The sequence below is a fragment of the Drosophila novamexicana genome, unplaced genomic scaffold (genome assembly GCF_003285875.2).
Source record: "Drosophila novamexicana strain 15010-1031.04,08,12 unplaced genomic scaffold, DnovRS2.1 tig00001415-arrow-arrow-pilon, whole genome shotgun sequence".
NCBI classification, from domain to species: Eukaryota; Metazoa; Arthropoda; class Insecta; order Diptera; family Drosophilidae; genus Drosophila; species Drosophila novamexicana.
In genome coordinates, this window is record NW_020824856.1 from 827,545 (window position 1) to 846,434 (window position 18,890).

The following is an 18,890-nucleotide window of genomic DNA, read 5'->3' on the forward strand; positions in this document are numbered from 1 at the left end:
AGTTCCTAAGCACATAAAATATGGCAAAAATATTGTTCAAGAAATGAACTTAAGTAGTTTTTGATCATTTTTTTTTTTTAACAAAAATGTTATTTAAGAAACTGACAGAGTATTTTTTCAAACATTTTTTAAACAAGAAACTTTCGAAAATTGAACTTTTTCAAAAATCGGTTATTTAAACAAATTGAAAACCAAATTGTTTCTAGTTTCTAGTTTAAATAATTTCTTGTTTTTGAGCTTGATTTAAGTTCAAGCTTTCGATACGTTAACAATTTTTAAAAAGTTATTTATTACGTTATTTTATTTGGCTCAAAAAGCAAAACATAAAACAATAATTAAATATTATGCAATAAAAAATAAAACAATAAATTAATGCATATTTTAATAACTTAAAGCAAGATTTAAAAAAAAAATTAGTTAAGCAATTTAAAAGCAAACAATTTAATGCATATTATTTAAAAATCTTGCAAAAAACTGTTGAAACTAGTTTCATGTTTTTCATTTCTTTTTTTTTTTGGTTTTTTTTTTTTTTGTCAAGCACTTGTTTAAGAATTTGCAGCTATTTTTGAGCATAGCAAAAATAAATAAATTTAAAAAAAATATAAAAAAAAAACACACACTGTTTGAGAAACTATGCGACGGCTATAGAAAACCGCCAGACATAGAATCTAAATGTTAGCCCACAAATTTGGTGGGTTTTCATCGTATCAATATTGATTTCTTAGGCTTCTCGCTAGGATCGGAGTCTTTGTATGGGTACTAGGAAAAAAAAGTATATATTTGATTTGGGGACGCGCTGCGACTGTTGGTAAATGGCCACTTGAGTTGATTGATTGAGCGGGTGCCCCTTTGTTTAGACCTTGAGGCGTTCCTGTGCATATTGCAGGGCATCGCCGAGTATGCGACGTTCGAGTAGACGATACTGCAATACCATGATATCAATCTCGGATGGTGCTGGCTGTTGCTGCAATGCCTCCAACTGCTGCTGCTCGTCGGCCTCTTTGAGCGTCGCATCGAGCACGCCGAGCAACAACTTGAGCCGCTGGTAAAGATACTGCCAGGTGCGCGTCTCTAGATCCGTTTCGAGCGCACAATCAATGTGCAGCAAATCGACGGCACGCTCCAAATCGCTGCACCAATGCTCCAGCTGCTCCTTGCTCATATTGAAGACACGCACGAAGGCCAACAGTTCGCCGGAGATGTGCTCCGGTGCGGGCAGCACACGCAGCTCCGCCTTTCGCTCGATATTCAGCTCGGACAGCAGCAGGGCGCGCTGCTCGGCCAGCGCATCCGTTGGGCTGAGACCCAAACGTACGTGCACATAATCCTTGGGATTGTTCATATCCAGAAAGCTTTGCGAATCGAAATCATATTAATGCATTTTGCTCTAGGGTTTAATCCCCGGGCAGCACTCACCCATGATGCACCAGTCGATCCGCATTGCATCTATCTCCGTAGTAAATAAAGAACTGTTCACCCGCCTTAAATGCCTCCTGGGCTATGCACTCCATTTGATGTGCGGCCGGTTTGTAGTATGAGGTTATTTTGCCGCAACGATGATTCGCCATATCCCAATATGGTATCAATGCCGACATCGGTGAGTTTCTCACGCCCTTCTCCGACATGGGATTCATTTCGAAGCCCGAACATCGAACTACATCCGAATCCGTGGCCAATTGCCTGGGCACCAGATTCTGACGCGTCGTCACCGTGGATACCGCCCAGCTGCGTGATTAAAGGATCAAAAAGTTCAGTTAACATTTTATGTAAATTAATATGTATATCTATATATATATTAATAAACACCATAATTAAAAGTGGGTAAGACTGCGACAGGTGGCAATGCTCGACCAGCAGATATCCTAAGGCCAGCGCCTAGCTGTCTTTACAAGCATTATAATTTTTTTCTATACATCTACAATAATAAAAACGCACACACACACATAGTTCGGTCGTTATAAAGTGTTCAGATGTTAAATAGGCAGACTTCTGTTTCCAAATATTGGTCCCAATATCGATATTTATCGATATTTTATACATACGTGCAAATATCGATCAGAAAAATGGATATGCTCGTTATAATTTTTAAAATTTTATATTCATACATTCATATATTCATACATTCATACATTCATACATTCATACATTCATATATTCATACATTCATATATTCATACATTCATACATTCATACATTCATACCTTCATACAATTACTCGTATATTCAGACCTTTTTCTATAGTTTCCGAGCTAATCGTTCAAATCAAGAATATCTATACCTTATGTTACATGCATTTGCACAAGCACATCATGCTCTATTAGCCAATTCAACTGGTCACAGGGTATTGTTAGTCGTGTTATCTTTAAGCCGCTGAAAACTATTTTCCTTTATACTGCTATTTGAAGTTGCAGTTTCTGTTATTTTTTTTTCAATATACCCTGTAGATAATAAACTGACTAGCAATGGGTAGTTTTGTTTTCAGCTATTTAAATTGAATCGATTAAGGATTACATTTGTGAATATAAATAAATTAATTTAAATTTAAGCCAAAAGATAACTGGAATATAAGTTAAATCAAGTCGTGTACAGGGTATGCAACGGTCGTGCAGTCGCCTCGCTATCACATTATTTACTTATATTTTGGCTTTTGCGTGGCTTTGGACCACAAAGCAAAGTTTTCCATTTAATTGCGCATAAATTTTTCAATTTAATTATGAAAAGCGGCAACTTGTTTGAAGTGGTTAAAAAAAAAAAAAGAAATGAGGGTTCGGCGCAGCAGGCGCGGGGCAGCGCGGGGCTGGCGAGCAGGGATACTGCAGGTATGGTTAGAAATCGTCAGCAGCAGCAACAGAAACAACAACGACAACAACAACAGGAACACGAACGACAAGCAGCTAAGCAGCTTTTTGTGGTTGCCGGACTACAGCTCCGGACCAAGCCAACCCCAGCCCCCACGTCAATTGAGCCTCCCTCCCCCCTTTGGTTGCGCCCCTTTTGTATTGGCCATTATGTGGTAGGAGCTGGCTTTGCAGCAAAGTTGCCATGCCAAAGTGTTTTTTTCGCCGAATATTTCTTTTTCTTTTGCATTTTTTTTTTTTTTTCATTAATTTCATAAAGGCATTAAGCTTATCAAAGTGTTTGCCGTATAGAAGTCGACAAAAGTACCGCAACAAAGCGCCAGTTAAGCCAATTAACCGTAAAATAAAAGCTTTAATTTAACTAATCGACTGTGCCTAATTTTATTTATGGAATATACGTAGACAAATTTCAAGATGAATACATCTTTAATTAAAGCTCATATAATATATACATGTTTGGGCAGGTTTTTTGTGAGTTCCTGTTAAATTTGACAAGCACTTTTAACACTCGAATTTTAAAAACCCACTGACAAGCATATGTTATCTATTTATTATTATAAGCTTGCGTTTTAACACATTCATTTTGTCTATAACTTATTTTTGCAACCTCCTGTTAAATTTGACAAGAACTTAAACCGTCGAAATTTAAAAATCTACCGACTTAAGCATATGTTCTCTATATATATCGATCAACGTGCGTTTAAACTCTTTCATATCGTCTATGCATGATTTATGTAAGTTCCTGTTAAATTTAACATGCACTTCTTCCAAAGAATCCACCTTAACTAACACCATACGTTTCAGGTCGACATCTTAAGACATTCAAAGCCAGTTTTCGCACTTATTTAACAGTCGAAATCTATCGTACAAACGCATTTAACATTCGCAATTTAAATCAGACATAGAAACCAACACAGCATATGTGCCAACTACACATGCTGCAACTGTTAAGACTTTCAATATAGTTTGACAAACGCTTAATTAAGTTGTCGACTTTGATATCAATTTCTTAGTTCAATCTAAAGATGACAGTCACTTTATTATGCTGTCAACTTTGGTATTGTGTGTACTGTTGTGACTGCTGCCAAAAACTCTAAAGACAAATGATGCACCTATGAAATGTTTAACAGCTTGATAAAATGCCAGTGCTGCCACTCTGACTGTCAGCTTGGCAAGCTGACACTTAAATATTAATTTTGCAACATATTTCTATAGCCAGCGAGCTACTCAACGTTGCCACATTTCCTGTTTTCTGTCAAAAATCTAGCTGAGAATTTATCACACAGTTCATATTGAGTGATTGAAAGCATTTGGAAGTGTTGCCACCTAGCAATCACAAATCTGGCACAACAACAATGCACTTAAGCCAACAATAGCTTGCAAGAGTAAATGAAAATACATACTATTAAATAATTCCATGCGGCTACGCTTTTTACTCAACCATGGCTTATTGTCAATTTAAAATCATAGCGTTGCCATACTTCTGCACAATTTCAACATATAAGTGTCATGAGCATGAAAACCCGAGACGTTATGTCAACTGCAATAAGCTGTGAGCGCGACATGGCAGAACCGGGCAAAATATTTGCACAGTCGATGACAACTTTAACGCTAACTTGACATTTATCGACTGCACAAAAACAACAACAACAACAACGACAATGGCATTATAAAGTAGAAGAAAACGTTGCAGCTCAACAGCTTGGCAATAAACTGCCCGCTGGATAAACAAAAAAAACAAGAGTGCTGAGGCGTGGTATGCCCGACTAAGGCATACCCTGAACTTTCTTCTATCAACACATATAGGTTTTCTTCAATTCTTTAACCTCTGCGTTTCTTAGCCGATCTTGATGAAATTTTCAGCAGCAGATCTTATTGTGCCATAGCAAATTCCTATATTCGCAAAGTTGATGTGCTCAGAAAAACCGGAATGATATATAGATTTTTATCGATTACTTGGAAACGGGGCAAATTATCGACTATCGGAAATTAACCCGTACTGCACGGGCACTAGGAAAACTACCTTCAAGTCTTTGGCTCTTCTAGGTTCTAAAATTGACGCACGACAGACGAATATCAGTATTGCTCGACTATAGAATCTGCTCAAAGTATATTTGTGATATCGGAGATGCTTCCTTCCGCCTGGCACAAGCCCATATACCCTTTTTGCCCATTTTTAATGGATCAGGGTATAAAAATAAGGCCAAAAAGCGCACAAAAAAAAAAAAAAAAATAACAAAAAAACTAGAGAAAAGGAAGAGAAGAAAAAACTGAGGTTATGTGACTATAAAAAAAAAACGCCGCATGCGGCAGCCAAACGAAGCGCGTTGCGAACTTTTGAAGGCTGCTGTTGCTCTTGCTGCTGTTGCCGCTGTTGCTGACAGGCCAAGTTCTAAAGTGTTGCCATTCCTGTCAACACAGGCGGACACACACACACACACACACATGCACACATACATGTGAAGTCTGTCTGTGTCGCTCTTGCGACTGTGTGTGCGTGTGTCTCAATTTGATTTAATGCACTGCAAAAACACGCGCTGGGTTGCATTTTAAAGCTGCTCCCATTGCAGGCTCTTCTTCTTCATCTTCGTGCAGCTCTTCTTCTTATTTTTCGCTTTTGTGCGCCCTCAATTGCAGCTTGTGGTGGCATTGCTGCTCGATTCTGTTCAGTTCGTTTGGGATCTTTGTTTAAAACTTTGCCGAATGAAACAATTCGATTGCCATTGACGTCCATCTTCATTATGCATGCAATCTCCACAGCCAAAACTTGACCGAATTGAAAAGAAAAAGCCAAAAAAGTGTCTCGTCGGGAGTGCCCGACTAGGCAATACCCTAAACCCAGCGCCCTTGTCTCCATCCAAGACCTTGAGACATGCGTTCTTGAATAACTTCGGAGTTTAATGTCCGATCCTTATGATGTTTTCAGAACAAATGTAAGCAAATCCCAAAAGCCAAATCTATATCATTTCATTTTTTTAGATATACAAGAAATGCAAAGTTTTGGATTTGTGTATGCTATAAAAAAGCGTCGTGCCTTGGTGTGTTGATAAGTTCCGAGAAAAGCTCAAAAACTAGGCTATTGATATCGATACTTATCGATTTTGTGGTAACCAGACGAGTTACCGATAATTCCAGATAAATTGTATGCGCATAGGATAAATCTACGTTTCATATTCCAAAACTCTTGTTCCTATAGTCTCTGAGAACAAACGGGCAGATGGGATTGTAGAAGCCTTCTCTTATACCCTTTTGAAGCCATTTGCAATGGGACACAATGGCGGGGGGTAGAGCAGAAGGCGGCATGCAGATATTCATCCAATTTGAAAGGTAGACAACAAAACATGTCACACAGCGAGCGACGCCACAGCCAAATGATTTGAGGGAAATGCGTTTAATGCTTTTTTCCCAGCAATTGCATTGCATGCAATGGCATCTAAAGATGAGCGCGTGATGAATTTGTTTCAAAGCACAAAACACTGACAACAAATTCGAACGATTTACAAATAATCTGCTGAAGAGTTTTAAGAACTGAAGTCAATAATAATAAAAGACAACAAAAAGCCTTGCTAATTTCTGGACAGTTCCGCTTTCTGTAAATTCTAATATCCGAGCAATCACACTATGTTAGCAACAAGATCCAATTGTTTATTTACATGTTAAGTTAATCATGCGGATAAAAGCAGATTAATTTGCGGAACACAAACAGAACTGTCAAAAGAATAGAGCACATTATCGATATGTTATCGATATGTACTGGATATACTACTGATATGTTATCGATAACAGTTTATTCCCGCTCAAATCCATCACGACACGCGCCCATCTCTAACTAAGGAAGCGCCCAAATTGCAAAGCGCCTTGGCTTATGCAATGAGTTCTTGTCAGCACATTTCAATGCTGTTCCATTCCATTTCGTTTTGTTTCATTCCGGATTCTGCTCTACTGCCTTGCTACAGCTGTGAAGGCGAGGCGGGGCGAACCGACGGAGGGGTCGGTTTGTGTTTTCAACTTAACATTATTTTTGCATTGTTTGCAGTTGTCGCAAAAAGTTTTCGCTTCTCTCGTCTCTGCGCTGGTGTCGCTTCTCTCGTCTCTCGCCGTTTGTTTTTGGCTGGCATATTGGGTAATGAGTTTCGGCCAAAACTCTGAGCGAGTTTTGGCGCTTTGTTTGGTTAACTTTTCAACGTCAACAATTTAGTTTTGTCATTAGCCTTCAAGTTAATTATTCGCACGGCGGCATTGAAAATGTCTGAAATACGCTCAGTTATTTGTGAGGCTTTCACCATCATTTAATGGCTTCACAAACAACCACAATAAAGGGTAACAACAACAACAACAAAATGTGCAGAAAGTGGAGCAAGAAACATTGAAACATGTTCTATATACACAAATATTATTGCTTTGCTAACTAAATGATATACCTGATATTTGAGCTTGAAGAGCATCGGGTTGAACAATATGTAATCAAATTCAATCAATTTAATCCGTTAAGGCATTATTAAAGCTGAAATACCCAAATAGAGTATAGCCCTTAGGGCAGACTGATGCTGTTAAGATCTGGCGCATATAAGAGAAGCTTGGTAGAACTCTTATATGCACGAGTCAGGTCAAGATATCTTGATAATGAAAATAAAACACAAGAACCAAATTTTCAATAAATCAGCTTATGATATAGCGATGCGATCCGGCCAAATCTTATATATTTACTTGCCATAACAGGCAGACAGACCTAAGACAGGCTAAGTTTCATGACGATAGCTTTTCAACTGAGAGACAAGTATTAAATATATATATTTTTTCAGGAATCGCATCGAATTAATTTAATTAATAACACAAGAGTATAAAAAACGAAATCCCAAAACGCTGATCAAAATCAAGAATATATATATATGTATATCAAACAGGATTGAAGATGTATCTTTTTTGTACGAAATAGATTTCACGATCGATCCCTCAGCCAAAATTTAAATTGTTTTCTATGCTGGCCTGTTTTTTGTCGCACAATTTCTATGGCAGCCCTATGATATAGTGATAGGATTTGGTCTTTGCGATATATATATATATATATATATATATATATATAATCAAGCAACAGGTAAAATACGTTCTACCAAGTTTCATCAAGATAGCTTCAATGAGCTTCGAGTTCGCATAGGACACCTGACTAGATGTAGGTTTGATTCGGTACCTGATCCTATTAAACAACGTTTTAGAATCTCGGAAAAAAACTGCCTTAATGCATAACAAATGATACTGTGTTACGTAAAGGGACTGTTTACCCTTTGGTAGGTCATCAAAAAGCCAATCTTATCAATTTTATTAATGTGGGCTTCAAATCCCAAGCCCTGTGGCAGGCAGGCCCACACACACACACACACACACACACACACACACACACACAAGTACACTCATAAGGCTCATAAATGCAGAAATCGGCATTTGCATTAGACTGATTAGAGCTGGGAAAATAACAGTGCGAGAAAGAGAGGGCGCGAGCGAAAGAGAGAGAGAAAGAGTTGCCATTGGGCCAGGCCAATTACTCAGGCTAACCATGGGCGTGCAAGGGTTGATTAGGGGCAGCAGCGGGGACGGAAGCGGGAGCTGGAGCGAGGCACATGCTCAATGCCAGCAACATAATAATCCCGGCTGCGAATAATCATCCAAGCTTTTACGCTTCTTATGCAGACATCAACATAATGGGGCGGCTAACTGGACGCGAGGGGTAAGGCAGCAGACAGCAGTAAGGGGGGGGCGGGGGTGAGTAAAAGGGTTGGCGTTAAATTGAAAATTAATTAGGTGAACAGAAAAGCGCCTGAAGTCACGGTTTGGCAGATTATCAATAGTTGAATCTATGCCTCGCTCTCCCTCTCTATCACTCTCTCTCTCTCTCTCACTCTCTCTCGTATGTCCAACTCTTTCCGTCTCTTTCGCCATTTTCCTGTGAGCGCAGTTTAGACAGCCTGTGTGTGTGTGTGTGTGTGTGTCTATTTTAGCCACATTATGGCAAATGGTAAATGTAATTATGAATTCAGCAAACATTGATTGGCTTGTCGGCAAGTGCTGCTCTAGTTATTCAAATTTGATGGCATATATAAATCATTCACACAAATCATGCCAGTTATCTAAAACATATCGATAAAAAGCTTTTTGATGTGAACAAAGCAATGTTGCTCTTATCGATAACATATCGATAACAATCTGTTCGTTATGCACTAAGCAGTTTTGGTCTAAACGATAGTTAGGTAATTGGCTTCACTGTTGTTCAAATCAAAACGATAACAATCGAAATCGATAACAATCGATAATTTTAAAATGGTCGCTTACTGCTCAATCAACGAAAGTCTTAGCAACAAATAAGTTATTTGAAGATGTACAAAGGTTAAAAAGGTGGGCTTTCGCTACAATCGAATTAAATAATTCCCCAGTTCCCCAATTATATGTAATTATATCTTAGCTCTTTCTTTATACAAGTCAATTAATAACTGCCTTGCTATACTCTATCTACCTCTGTTTTCTCATTTATCTTTTCCATTCTTAGTTACTATCTTTCTCACTTCAATATTTTCCATATATGTTTCTTATTTTATATTCCCATCTCTTCCTTTGGCTATTTCTTTCGCACTACCTAGCTTTTTTCCTCTCTCTACCTCTCTCCCTCTCACTTATCTCTCTCTTTTCCTCGTTTATAATTTCATTTAATCTTTTTATTTTATTTCTCTCTTTCATCCGATACTTTGTTTCTATATTTCGTCTTTGTTTCTGTTCTCTTTCTTTGAATACACTTTTTTTGTCTCCCTATGCCCTATTTCCTTTGATGTTTCCCTATCTCTCGGATTTCCTTTCAATTCTTTTAACCTCCTATTCGTGTCTCCTTTCCCTTCTCTCCCCTTTTACCCCCTCGCCTTACGTGCCTTCCTTCATATCCAATATACATTTATCTATCTGTTTCTTCCCTCCGCTCTCTTTCCCTCTCTTCAACCACCTTTTTACTTTGAAGGGGACTCCATTTTTTATTTTCTCTATGTACGTCATTCGTAAACGTTTCACCAGTTACACACTTAAATAAACTGTCGTCTAGCATATTTGTGTATCTGTTTTTATTAACAGATTTAAATGGGTGCTCTCACACATATGTTAAATTGATTACAAACACACACCAGCACACCCGCACACCCGCACGCTCACACTCACACATACACACACGCTGACACAAACGATTGCTCTGGTGGCAGCCTTCATAAATGCCATCAATCAATGAAGTCCATCAATCAATGAAAGTCAATCCAACGCGCTGACCATGTGCTAACCGGCGCTATAAATCTCTCTTTTTCTGCCCAGCTGCATCTGATAAGCCGCCCCATTCATGCTTGTTCTTTCTCTTCCACTTCACTTGCAGCAGCTGCTCCAAACTGGCGTCTCTCTCATTGTGGACGATGGCAAGCCAACGCCCGAGGCAGCTGTGTCCCGACGTCGTCCCGGCGGCGCCAAACGCAAACGACGTCCCCAACTGCCGCTGGCCACAATGGGCGCCAACGAGGAGGAGAACAATGGTGCCTACTGGCGCGGACATGTCGAGGATGATCACAGTGCAGCTGGTGCCGGAGGTGTTACTGTCCGGCGCAAACAATTGCCCATACGCGAGCCGATGGCGGCACTGGAACGAGAACGCGACCGGCAGCGACAGCGTCCAACGGAGGCGCCAGCCGTGGGTGGCAAGGCCTATCGACGACCCTACGGCCAGGCCAAGAAACAAGATCAGGAACAACAGCTGCTGCTGCAGCAGCAGCAGCAGCAACAACAACAACTGACGCCAACTGCTGCCACGGGCAGCAAAACGCCCGTGGATCTGAAAAACATCTTGAAGAACTCCGGTGGGCTGAGTCTCAGCGAGATATTGCAGCAGAAGAATCTCTCGCTGGATGATCTGCTCAAGGGCAAGCAGAATGCGCTGCTAGCGCTGCAGACTACAGCGGTGGCGCCTGCATCCGCCAGCCAGGAGCCCAAACTCAAAGCGACGGCCCAGAGCAGTAACAGCAACAACAAGCATGGTGTGCGACGCATACCCGCCGCCTTCCTGGCGCATGAACAGGAGGTGGAGGGACAGCAGCAGCAGCAGCAGGAAGATTCCCGCCAGCAACAACAGCAGGAGGATTCCCGGGAGGAGCTGTTCAGGCCCAAGCAAAACAAGCTGCCGGCTTTGCAGCGTTTAAAGCTATTCGGCAGCTCATCGCGCGAGGGCAGCAGCACCAGACGCACGCTGCATGCTGGCAGCACAGCAGCAACAGCAACTGTTGCTAGCAGCACAGCAACAGCAACAATAACAACAACACGTTTGCCGCTGTACAAGAAGCGACAGCAAATGCGCTCCACACTAAAGCCGCCAGCATTGTTCAAGGCAACAGCAAGCAGCACAACCACAACAACAACAACAGCGGCAGCAGCAACAGCCGCAGCAACAGCAACAACCGAGCTGGATGAGCAGCAATTGCTGCTGGAGACAACAACAGCTGCTGTGACAGCGGCAGCAACAATTGCGCCCGAGGCCGATGTGTCTGAGGAGGAGAATAGCAGCGAATTGCCGCCAGCAACGCGTTATCGCTCGCGCCACAACAGCAACAACAGAGCCAGCAGCAACAGCAACAGAGGCAACAGCAACAGCAGCAGGGAGCAAACGAAACGTTTGCGTGACAATATTATTGGCAGCAATTATGAGCGGAATTCCGTGGAGAGCATTGAGGATGTGGAACTGGAGCTGGCTGAGAATGTTGTAAGCACAGCAGCAACACACAATAGCAACAGTAGCGACAGCGGCAACACAAGCGCCGAGCAGCTCGGCTATAATGATGGCAACGATGAGCTGGAGAACTTTTTCGACGAGGTCGAGAGCAATACGCAACATATAAGCGTGCCAGCACCAACAACCACGGCCCGGCCAAGCACTCCGACTATGCGTGTCCGGGCCAAGCAGCCCCGGCCGCAGCCGCAACAGCAACAGTCGCCGGCGCCGATGATTTTAATGGATGATGTGGACGATCGCACAGATCTGCTGGAGCTGATCGAGGATCGACGTTCGGGCAATCGTTTGTTTAAGGTGCTTGAACAGCGCAACATGACGCTGGAGGAGCTGATCGAGCATCGCAAGCGGGGCTCAAGTCAGTTGCATTTATCGACCATACTCAGCACGGGCAAGGAGCATTCGCGTTTCTATCCCGGCCAGAAGGTTGTGCTGCAGGATAATATGGATATTGTGACGGCATTTGAGAATTTTCCACATTTCAATTTGATTGATTTGAAGAGCGTTAAGCCGGATGAGATAAAAACGGATTCGCAGGGCTCCAGTTATTTTACATCAATTATCGATATTGAGCCCAATAATGATAATGGCGATAATGGCGATAACAGCGATAACAACAATCGTAATCGAGGTATAACTGCACTGCGGCTACGGCGTCAACGTCAGCGCCAGCGCGAGCAGCGCCGGCGACAGCTGCAGTGAGCGTGTGCTGAACGCGCGCGTATTTGGCGCGTGCTGAGCTGTTGCCGTTTATCGTTTATCGTTTATTGATTATCGATTTTCCTTTTTCCGTTGCTGTTGTTGTTGTTGTTGTTGTACTTGTTGTCCATCGCGGCAGGTACACAACAATGCGGCAGCAGCTCAGCACGCCAAATGCACACACGTAAGTAATAGCTAGGAATGTTGGGCATATTTCATGTGCGTTTATGTTATCGATATATCGATTCTATAGTTTATCTAACACTTCAGTTGCTGTCAATTCAATTTACTATTCTATACATTAATGTTAATGTAAATGTAAATATATAAAAATGTTGTTCGCTTTCAGGTTTACTTTTGAAAATTGTTTGTGTTATCGATTAATGAGTGCATTTCATCAAAAAACCGATATATGAGTGCATCGATATATATCGATAACATACTTTTTTATTCTATTCTATAGTTTAACAAACAATTAATTTGCTATCATTTACTATTCTATACATGAATGTTCGGTATTTAGTGGTAAGCACACACCGATATATCGATTTGTTGTTATCGATTGACCATTAATAGTTTTACAATTAATTGAAAAATAGATGCTGTTAGGCTTGAACATATAGCTATTCGTTTAGTCAGCGCTTATTAATTGCATATCATCGATAAGCGATCATGAGTGCATCGATATATATCGATAACATTTTTTTTAAATTACCACACACCAAATATGCCATCACGCCTGGTACTTTAGCACACAAGCCACAGCTCGCTGTAACCGCCGCACATACACAACTTTATACACTAGCGACAAGACTAACTCAACAAATCCCCTCCTCAATCCTTCTACCACTCTATCTATCTCTCTCTCTCTATCTTTCTTTTCCTTTTCTTTGCGGCATACAGGACCCACCTATGCCCAATCTTCCCTAGCAGCCACTGCAACAGCCCAACAACAACAACAACTCCAGCAGCAGCGCGGCGAAAAATCGCTCGGCTTTTTCCCTTCATGGAAAACTCTGGCGCTCGCCTCGCTGGAAACGGCAACAGCTGCACGCGCCGCCGCTGCCAATGCGGATGATAAGCGCAGTGCGTATTATTTGCCGCCGCCACGCCTACTACTCGACGGCAACTCACAGGAGCAGGACGACAGCAACAGCAGCAACAACAACAGCAACAACAACAACAACAACAGCATGGACATAGATCTTAGCGTGAATGGGTTTGGCGGCGGGAGCAATAGAAATGTTAGCAAACTGGCGCCCAGCGAGGACAACAGCGATGTCATCGATACCATTGAGAACGAGGTAGCGCGTGCGCACGATTTACTCGATTTGGAGCTATCCGGCCATGGTTTTCGACGCAGCCCGGCCGCGGCGGCCGCCACATCCATGTCGCAACAGCATTTGGGCAGCCTATACGCTAGCATGCCGGCGGGCATACGCTCGGCAATTGTGGCCAGTGCGGCCATTGTGCTCACGTCGCTGGCCACATTCATGGTCATATTTGTGGTGTGCCGCTGGAAGCAGCATCGACGTCGCAAGACCAGCTACCTAAAGACCTACAATGCGATGAAGAGCAAATTGCCGCAATTGGCGCAAACGGCGAACGCATCGAGACGCTCCTCGCTGCGCCAGCACATGGAGGAGCTGGTGGTCAGCAGCAGCAACAGCAGCGATGGCTGCCACAAGCCAACCATTGCCACGGTCTCGTGCAGCACCCCAGTGCATCAGCAACATCAGCAGCAGCAATCCCATCAGCTGCAGCGTCAGAGCTCGTTGTTGTTCAGCCGCGAGGGCTGCTGTGCCAGTTCCCTAACAAAGGCGGCAACAGTTGCATCTGCATCAGCAGCAACAAAAACTGCGGCAGCAACAACAACAACTGCCACTGCCACGGCAGCTGGGCGTGGCGTTGGCTCATTGGCCCTTACACTGCGCAGCACACACCAGAAACTCAATACCATGGATCCCAATTCGCCGGAGGTGCAGGAATATCTATTCGATACACTGCGCAAATCGTTCGATAATTAGGCGATAGGCTCTAGATAAAACAGTTTAGATAACACAAACACACACACGCATACACACATACACATACACATACACTCTCAGTCCAGAGACACTAGACAACATGGTAGTATCGCTCCGTTTAGGCCAAGTTTTATATAAACTATAAATATACATAAAAATATTATAAATATATACACAGAAAATACGTTAGTTTATGTACTTAAGAGAAATGGAATTTTTTTTTTGTGTGTGGTTGCATTAGGACTAGAATTGAAAAATAGTTTGGGATCATATGACACTGTCCGACAAATTGCCGGCCGAAGAGATAGTAAAAGTGATAAGCGTAGCGAGAAGCGAAGCTAAGGGAAGTAGTTGGCAAAGCGCGAAGCTTTACGAAAAGTATGGCAGGGAGCGTAGCGAGAAGCATAGTGAGAAGCGCAGCGATAAGCGAAAAGTATGAGGAAACGCAAGAAGCACAACGTAAAGTTAAGCGAGAAGCGTTGGTAAAACCACAGCGAGAAGCGAAGTTACGTTAAGTCGTAAGCAAAGCGCGAAGAGTTACGGAGGGAAAAGCAAGAAGTGTAGCGAGAAGCATTGCGAAAAGCATACTGAGAAGCGAAGCGAGAAGCGATAATAAGGAGAGAAGCGAGCAGCTTTGCCGAATGAAAAGTGAGCAGAGGTGAGGCGGATACGCATAAATAGAAGACCAATTGGTAAGAACAGGAAGAAGCGCTAACAAATTAGAAGAGAAGTGAGAAGCGAAGAAGCGGAGTGAGAAGCGAAAAAGAGAGAAAGCGAAGCTTAGAAGAAAAAGTATAGGCACAACAAAAGACATATGGGAAAACATTGTAAAAAGCCGAGCAAGAAAGGCAGTAAAAAGTGCAGCGAGAAGTGTAGCAAGAACAAGTTTTACTGTTCACAGTACCTAGAAAAAATGCAATATAAGAGAAGGAACAAAACGCAGACTAAAGTGAAAAATCTGTTAACCATGCTGAACTCTTCTTTTTCTAGAAAAAGTTAAGTGCGCAGATTTAAATAAGTAAAGCAAGCGTTGCAAGAAGTAAGCCTTTTCATTATTTATAATAAAAAAGTAATTTCTCTTTAGAGAGAAAATGCTGTACTAAACTCCCAATTATCTGAGCTTATCTATTACTCCCACTTTGACATTAGCCAAAACCGATTTACAGCTGGGGACTTTCACGAAACACGAGCTAACAGAAAAAATCACAATTCAAGTGCAAGCTGAGTCGTACTTGCGGAAAACAACTTTGCTAGCTTCAACTTGTGCTCACAGCAACGAGACAATTTGTAGTGCAGTGTCATGTTGTCCCAGAGCTCATACTTAAACAAATAGAACTTAGATCTTAAGCTCTAATTACAATACGAACTACAACCGACCCAATGCTCGGGCGTGTAGCACGTAATTTTAGAACTCTAACCTACGAAAAAAAAAAAAAAAAAAAACGAAAAATTAATAAAGTAAAAGTGAAACTAGAAATGGAAACCTAAAAGCCAAGATAAGTGATTTAAAAAACTGCGTTTCAGGGGCACAAACAGAATTGCAAATGGGTTTCGGTAGCGCACCAAAAGAAATGCACTAGCGGAAACACGCGCGCGCACACACACACACACACACACACAAGTACAGTTGTGCTGAAATCATTTAGTGAGGTTATGTTGCACAAGTACAGTTGTGCTTTTAGTGAGGTTATGTTGAACGAACAAATTATGCAAAATCTGTTGGAAATTCAAAAACGAAAAAATGTTTGAGGACAATAAATATTTAAAACGATGCGAATCAAAGTATAACAAATTTATTGCTTTGACATACAAATTCAAAACAACAACAACAACAAAAGCTATAACTCAGTTCAGTGCACTAGAAAAACGAGAAATTGCTCAAAAACGCTACGAATATCTAAAATATAAATTTCCGAATTCCGATTTTACGATTTCAATTTGTTTTTGTTGTGCCCACAAAATACGAAGAATATAACTAAATACACATATAAGTATACATAAAATATAATATGCATATATACGTAAATTTAAGCATGTAAATAAGTTACGATTTGTTTTTCTCTTTTTGTTTATTCTATTATTTTTTTTTTGTGCAAAATAAAATGTAGTAAAAAAAATATGTTGGAAAATTATGAAATTATTATTTCAGCGAGTAAGAAAAAATTACTTTGGCACGCCGAAGATTTAATACCCTTTCCCTTGAAACTGAGAGTCTAGTTCAGACAGACGGACTTGGCTGTTGTTGCTAATCTAGAATATATATATACTTTATAGGTTCGGAAATATCTACTATGCGTTTTTAATACACAAATGTCCCAGGCGACATTTTAAAAACCAATATAATTCAAGTCGATTAAATGTATTAAAATAAAAATTCTTGAAGTGTTTTAATAATCATGCTGAAACACTGGAATGTAACAGTCGAAGTGGAATGGAACGTTGGTAAGAAACAGTTGTAAAGCTGAAACGCTGGAAATGAAACAAGATACTAAAAGCAGCTTGAAAAACTGTTCCATTCCATGCTTGAAGCCTTGAAATAAAACATTTGCCAAAATTAAAGCACACAAAACGTAAAACGTTTTTGAAAACTCAAGTATTTTTGCAATTCAATTGGCCAATAACCACAACCAGATGGTATTAAGTGTTATTGAGCATAAGAACAAATCAAAGCCGAAGCCTAAATACCCTTAAAGACATGTGTCAAACACTTCTGATGAGTTTGGCAAAGGCACCACAAGCAAATCGTGCTAGCCATTGTTGCCTGTGGCAGGGTAGGTTTCCTGAAGGGCAAGTTCTATGACGCACACGCCTACACACCTACACACACACACACACATGCACACATGCACACTTACCGATAGAGCTCGTAGCAGAGGCCGTACTCGGTAAAGAGATTTGACATGCCTGCCATAACGCTGTCATCGGGCTGCATGTAGGCGCACTTGTACATGGAGGCATAGATGCGTGCAATGACGCGACAATGACGCACGGCAGCAGAACAGGCAGATGTGCCGCGCAGGCGCTGCATTTGCTCCACGGTAAAATATAGCACGGTATTGTAGCGCGTGGGCAGCGTATCGATGAAGGGCTGCCAATTGCTGGCGGCGCCGCGCACCTTCTCAATGATGAGCATATATGTGACATTCAGGTGGGTGGGAAAGTCAATAAATAGCTTGCGTTGCGCCTCGGGCAACAGCTCCTCGGAGAAGATGAGCTGGCGCGGCACACTGAGCACCTGCTCGCCCTCGGCCAGATCGCGTGTGACGCGCAGACCCAGCTGATAGCCGGGAAATGTTGTTATTTCCACACAATCGGTTTGGACACCGCCTGCACGCGCCCACTCATTGAAGGCGGCCACCTTGGCCAGGCGCGTCTGTTCGTCTGCATTGGCCGCATCCTCTGCGGGGCAGACGGCCAGCTGCAGCGGCTTTTCCTGCTCGATCAGACGCTCCAGCAGTGGCTGCAGCTCCGCATACTGTTTCCATTCGTCGTTCGCACTGGCCGGCTGGATTTCTACCACATCCAATATCGCTTGTATGACCAAATTTAAGGCCTTGCGTTTCTTATTATTGAGGCTGGGTATGCGGTTGCCTTTGGCCGCCTCCGCGTTGTTTGTGGTTGTTGCCGTTGGGCCCGCTGCCGTTGGCTGTTGAGCATTTTTGTGCTGTTGTTGTTGCTGTTGCTTGTTGCGTTTGTTTTTGCCCATTGTGAGTTCTTTCACAAATGAATACGTTCAATGAATTACCGGTTAAATGACGCCGCCGCGCAACAAAACCAAAACAACAACCAAATAAGGCTAAAAATTGAATGCAGCTCTGGCAACACGTGCAATCGTACTAGCAACAGCTGTGCAAAACTAGTATGCAGCTCACGCTCCAATCGATACTCTATTAGTATCGATACCTGTGCGATATATTGGCATATTAACTGCATCGTTTACAATTACTGCAAACAGAGCTTTCTTATTGCTTATTACTCTGAGAAAGTACTAAGTATAAGACGCTTTAATTTTTCGTTTGCTTAAGAATTAAAGACGTTGCCTCTGTCAGCAGATATATACATATTTTATAAAAATCAAATTTCTTATTAATATCTTGTATGCTCGTTACATGAGACTTAGTTGAATACCTTTAACTCGTTTTCTACAAAATCGTTTTAAACATTTATAAAAATGTGTGTCTGTTAGATATATATCGAAATTCTGATTATATATGCACAGCTCTTCATCTTCGGATTCTTTCTTAAAATATATTATATATTATATATATATACATTGTATTGTGCATTAAATTAGTATTCTTACATTATTATGAATCTGATATGGCAGCAAAATAACATTTGTTTGCTTAAAAATACGAAACAATATTTTATTTATTTCTTATTGCTAACATAAGGCTCTTGCTTCACTGCGTATATGCATAATGAGCAGCATACCTGACTTGAATTCAACTGAACGTGTCTTAAGAGTTTCGATATTAATTGAAAACACAACACTGTATCGCAGTCAACGTG

General features: G+C 41.5%; 1 protein-coding gene across 1 annotated transcript; it reads right to left on the reverse strand.

Moving 5' to 3' along the window:
* Window positions 1-424: 424 nt before the first annotated feature.
* On the reverse strand, window positions 425-18,187 carry LOC115767575 (actin-histidine N-methyltransferase). The gene is made up of 3 exons (XM_030711861.1): window positions 17,234-18,187; window positions 1,417-1,725; window positions 425-1,352 (listed from the first exon to the last, which is right to left on the reverse strand). Exons 1-3 carry the CDS (start codon window positions 18,082-18,084, stop codon window positions 854-856), a joined length of 1,659 nt encoding a protein of 552 aa, XP_030567721.1. The 5' UTR covers window positions 18,085-18,187; the 3' UTR covers window positions 425-853.
* Window positions 18,188-18,890: the final 703 nt, after the last annotated feature.

Bases quoted from the DNA above. Each gene is read 5' to 3' on its own strand.
- LOC115767575 (XM_030711861.1), bottom strand. From the start codon at position 18,084: ATGGGCAAAAACAAACGCAACAAGCAACAGCAACAACAACAGCACAAA. The intron at 1,726-17,233 runs GTAAGTGTGCAT...TTAATCACGCAG, and splicing joins CTCTGCTACGAGCTCTATCG to CTGGGCGGTATCCACGGTGA. The intron at 1,353-1,416 runs GTGAGTGCTGCC...CGATTCGCAAAG, and splicing joins GATCGACTGGTGCATCATGG to CTTTCTGGATATGAACAATC.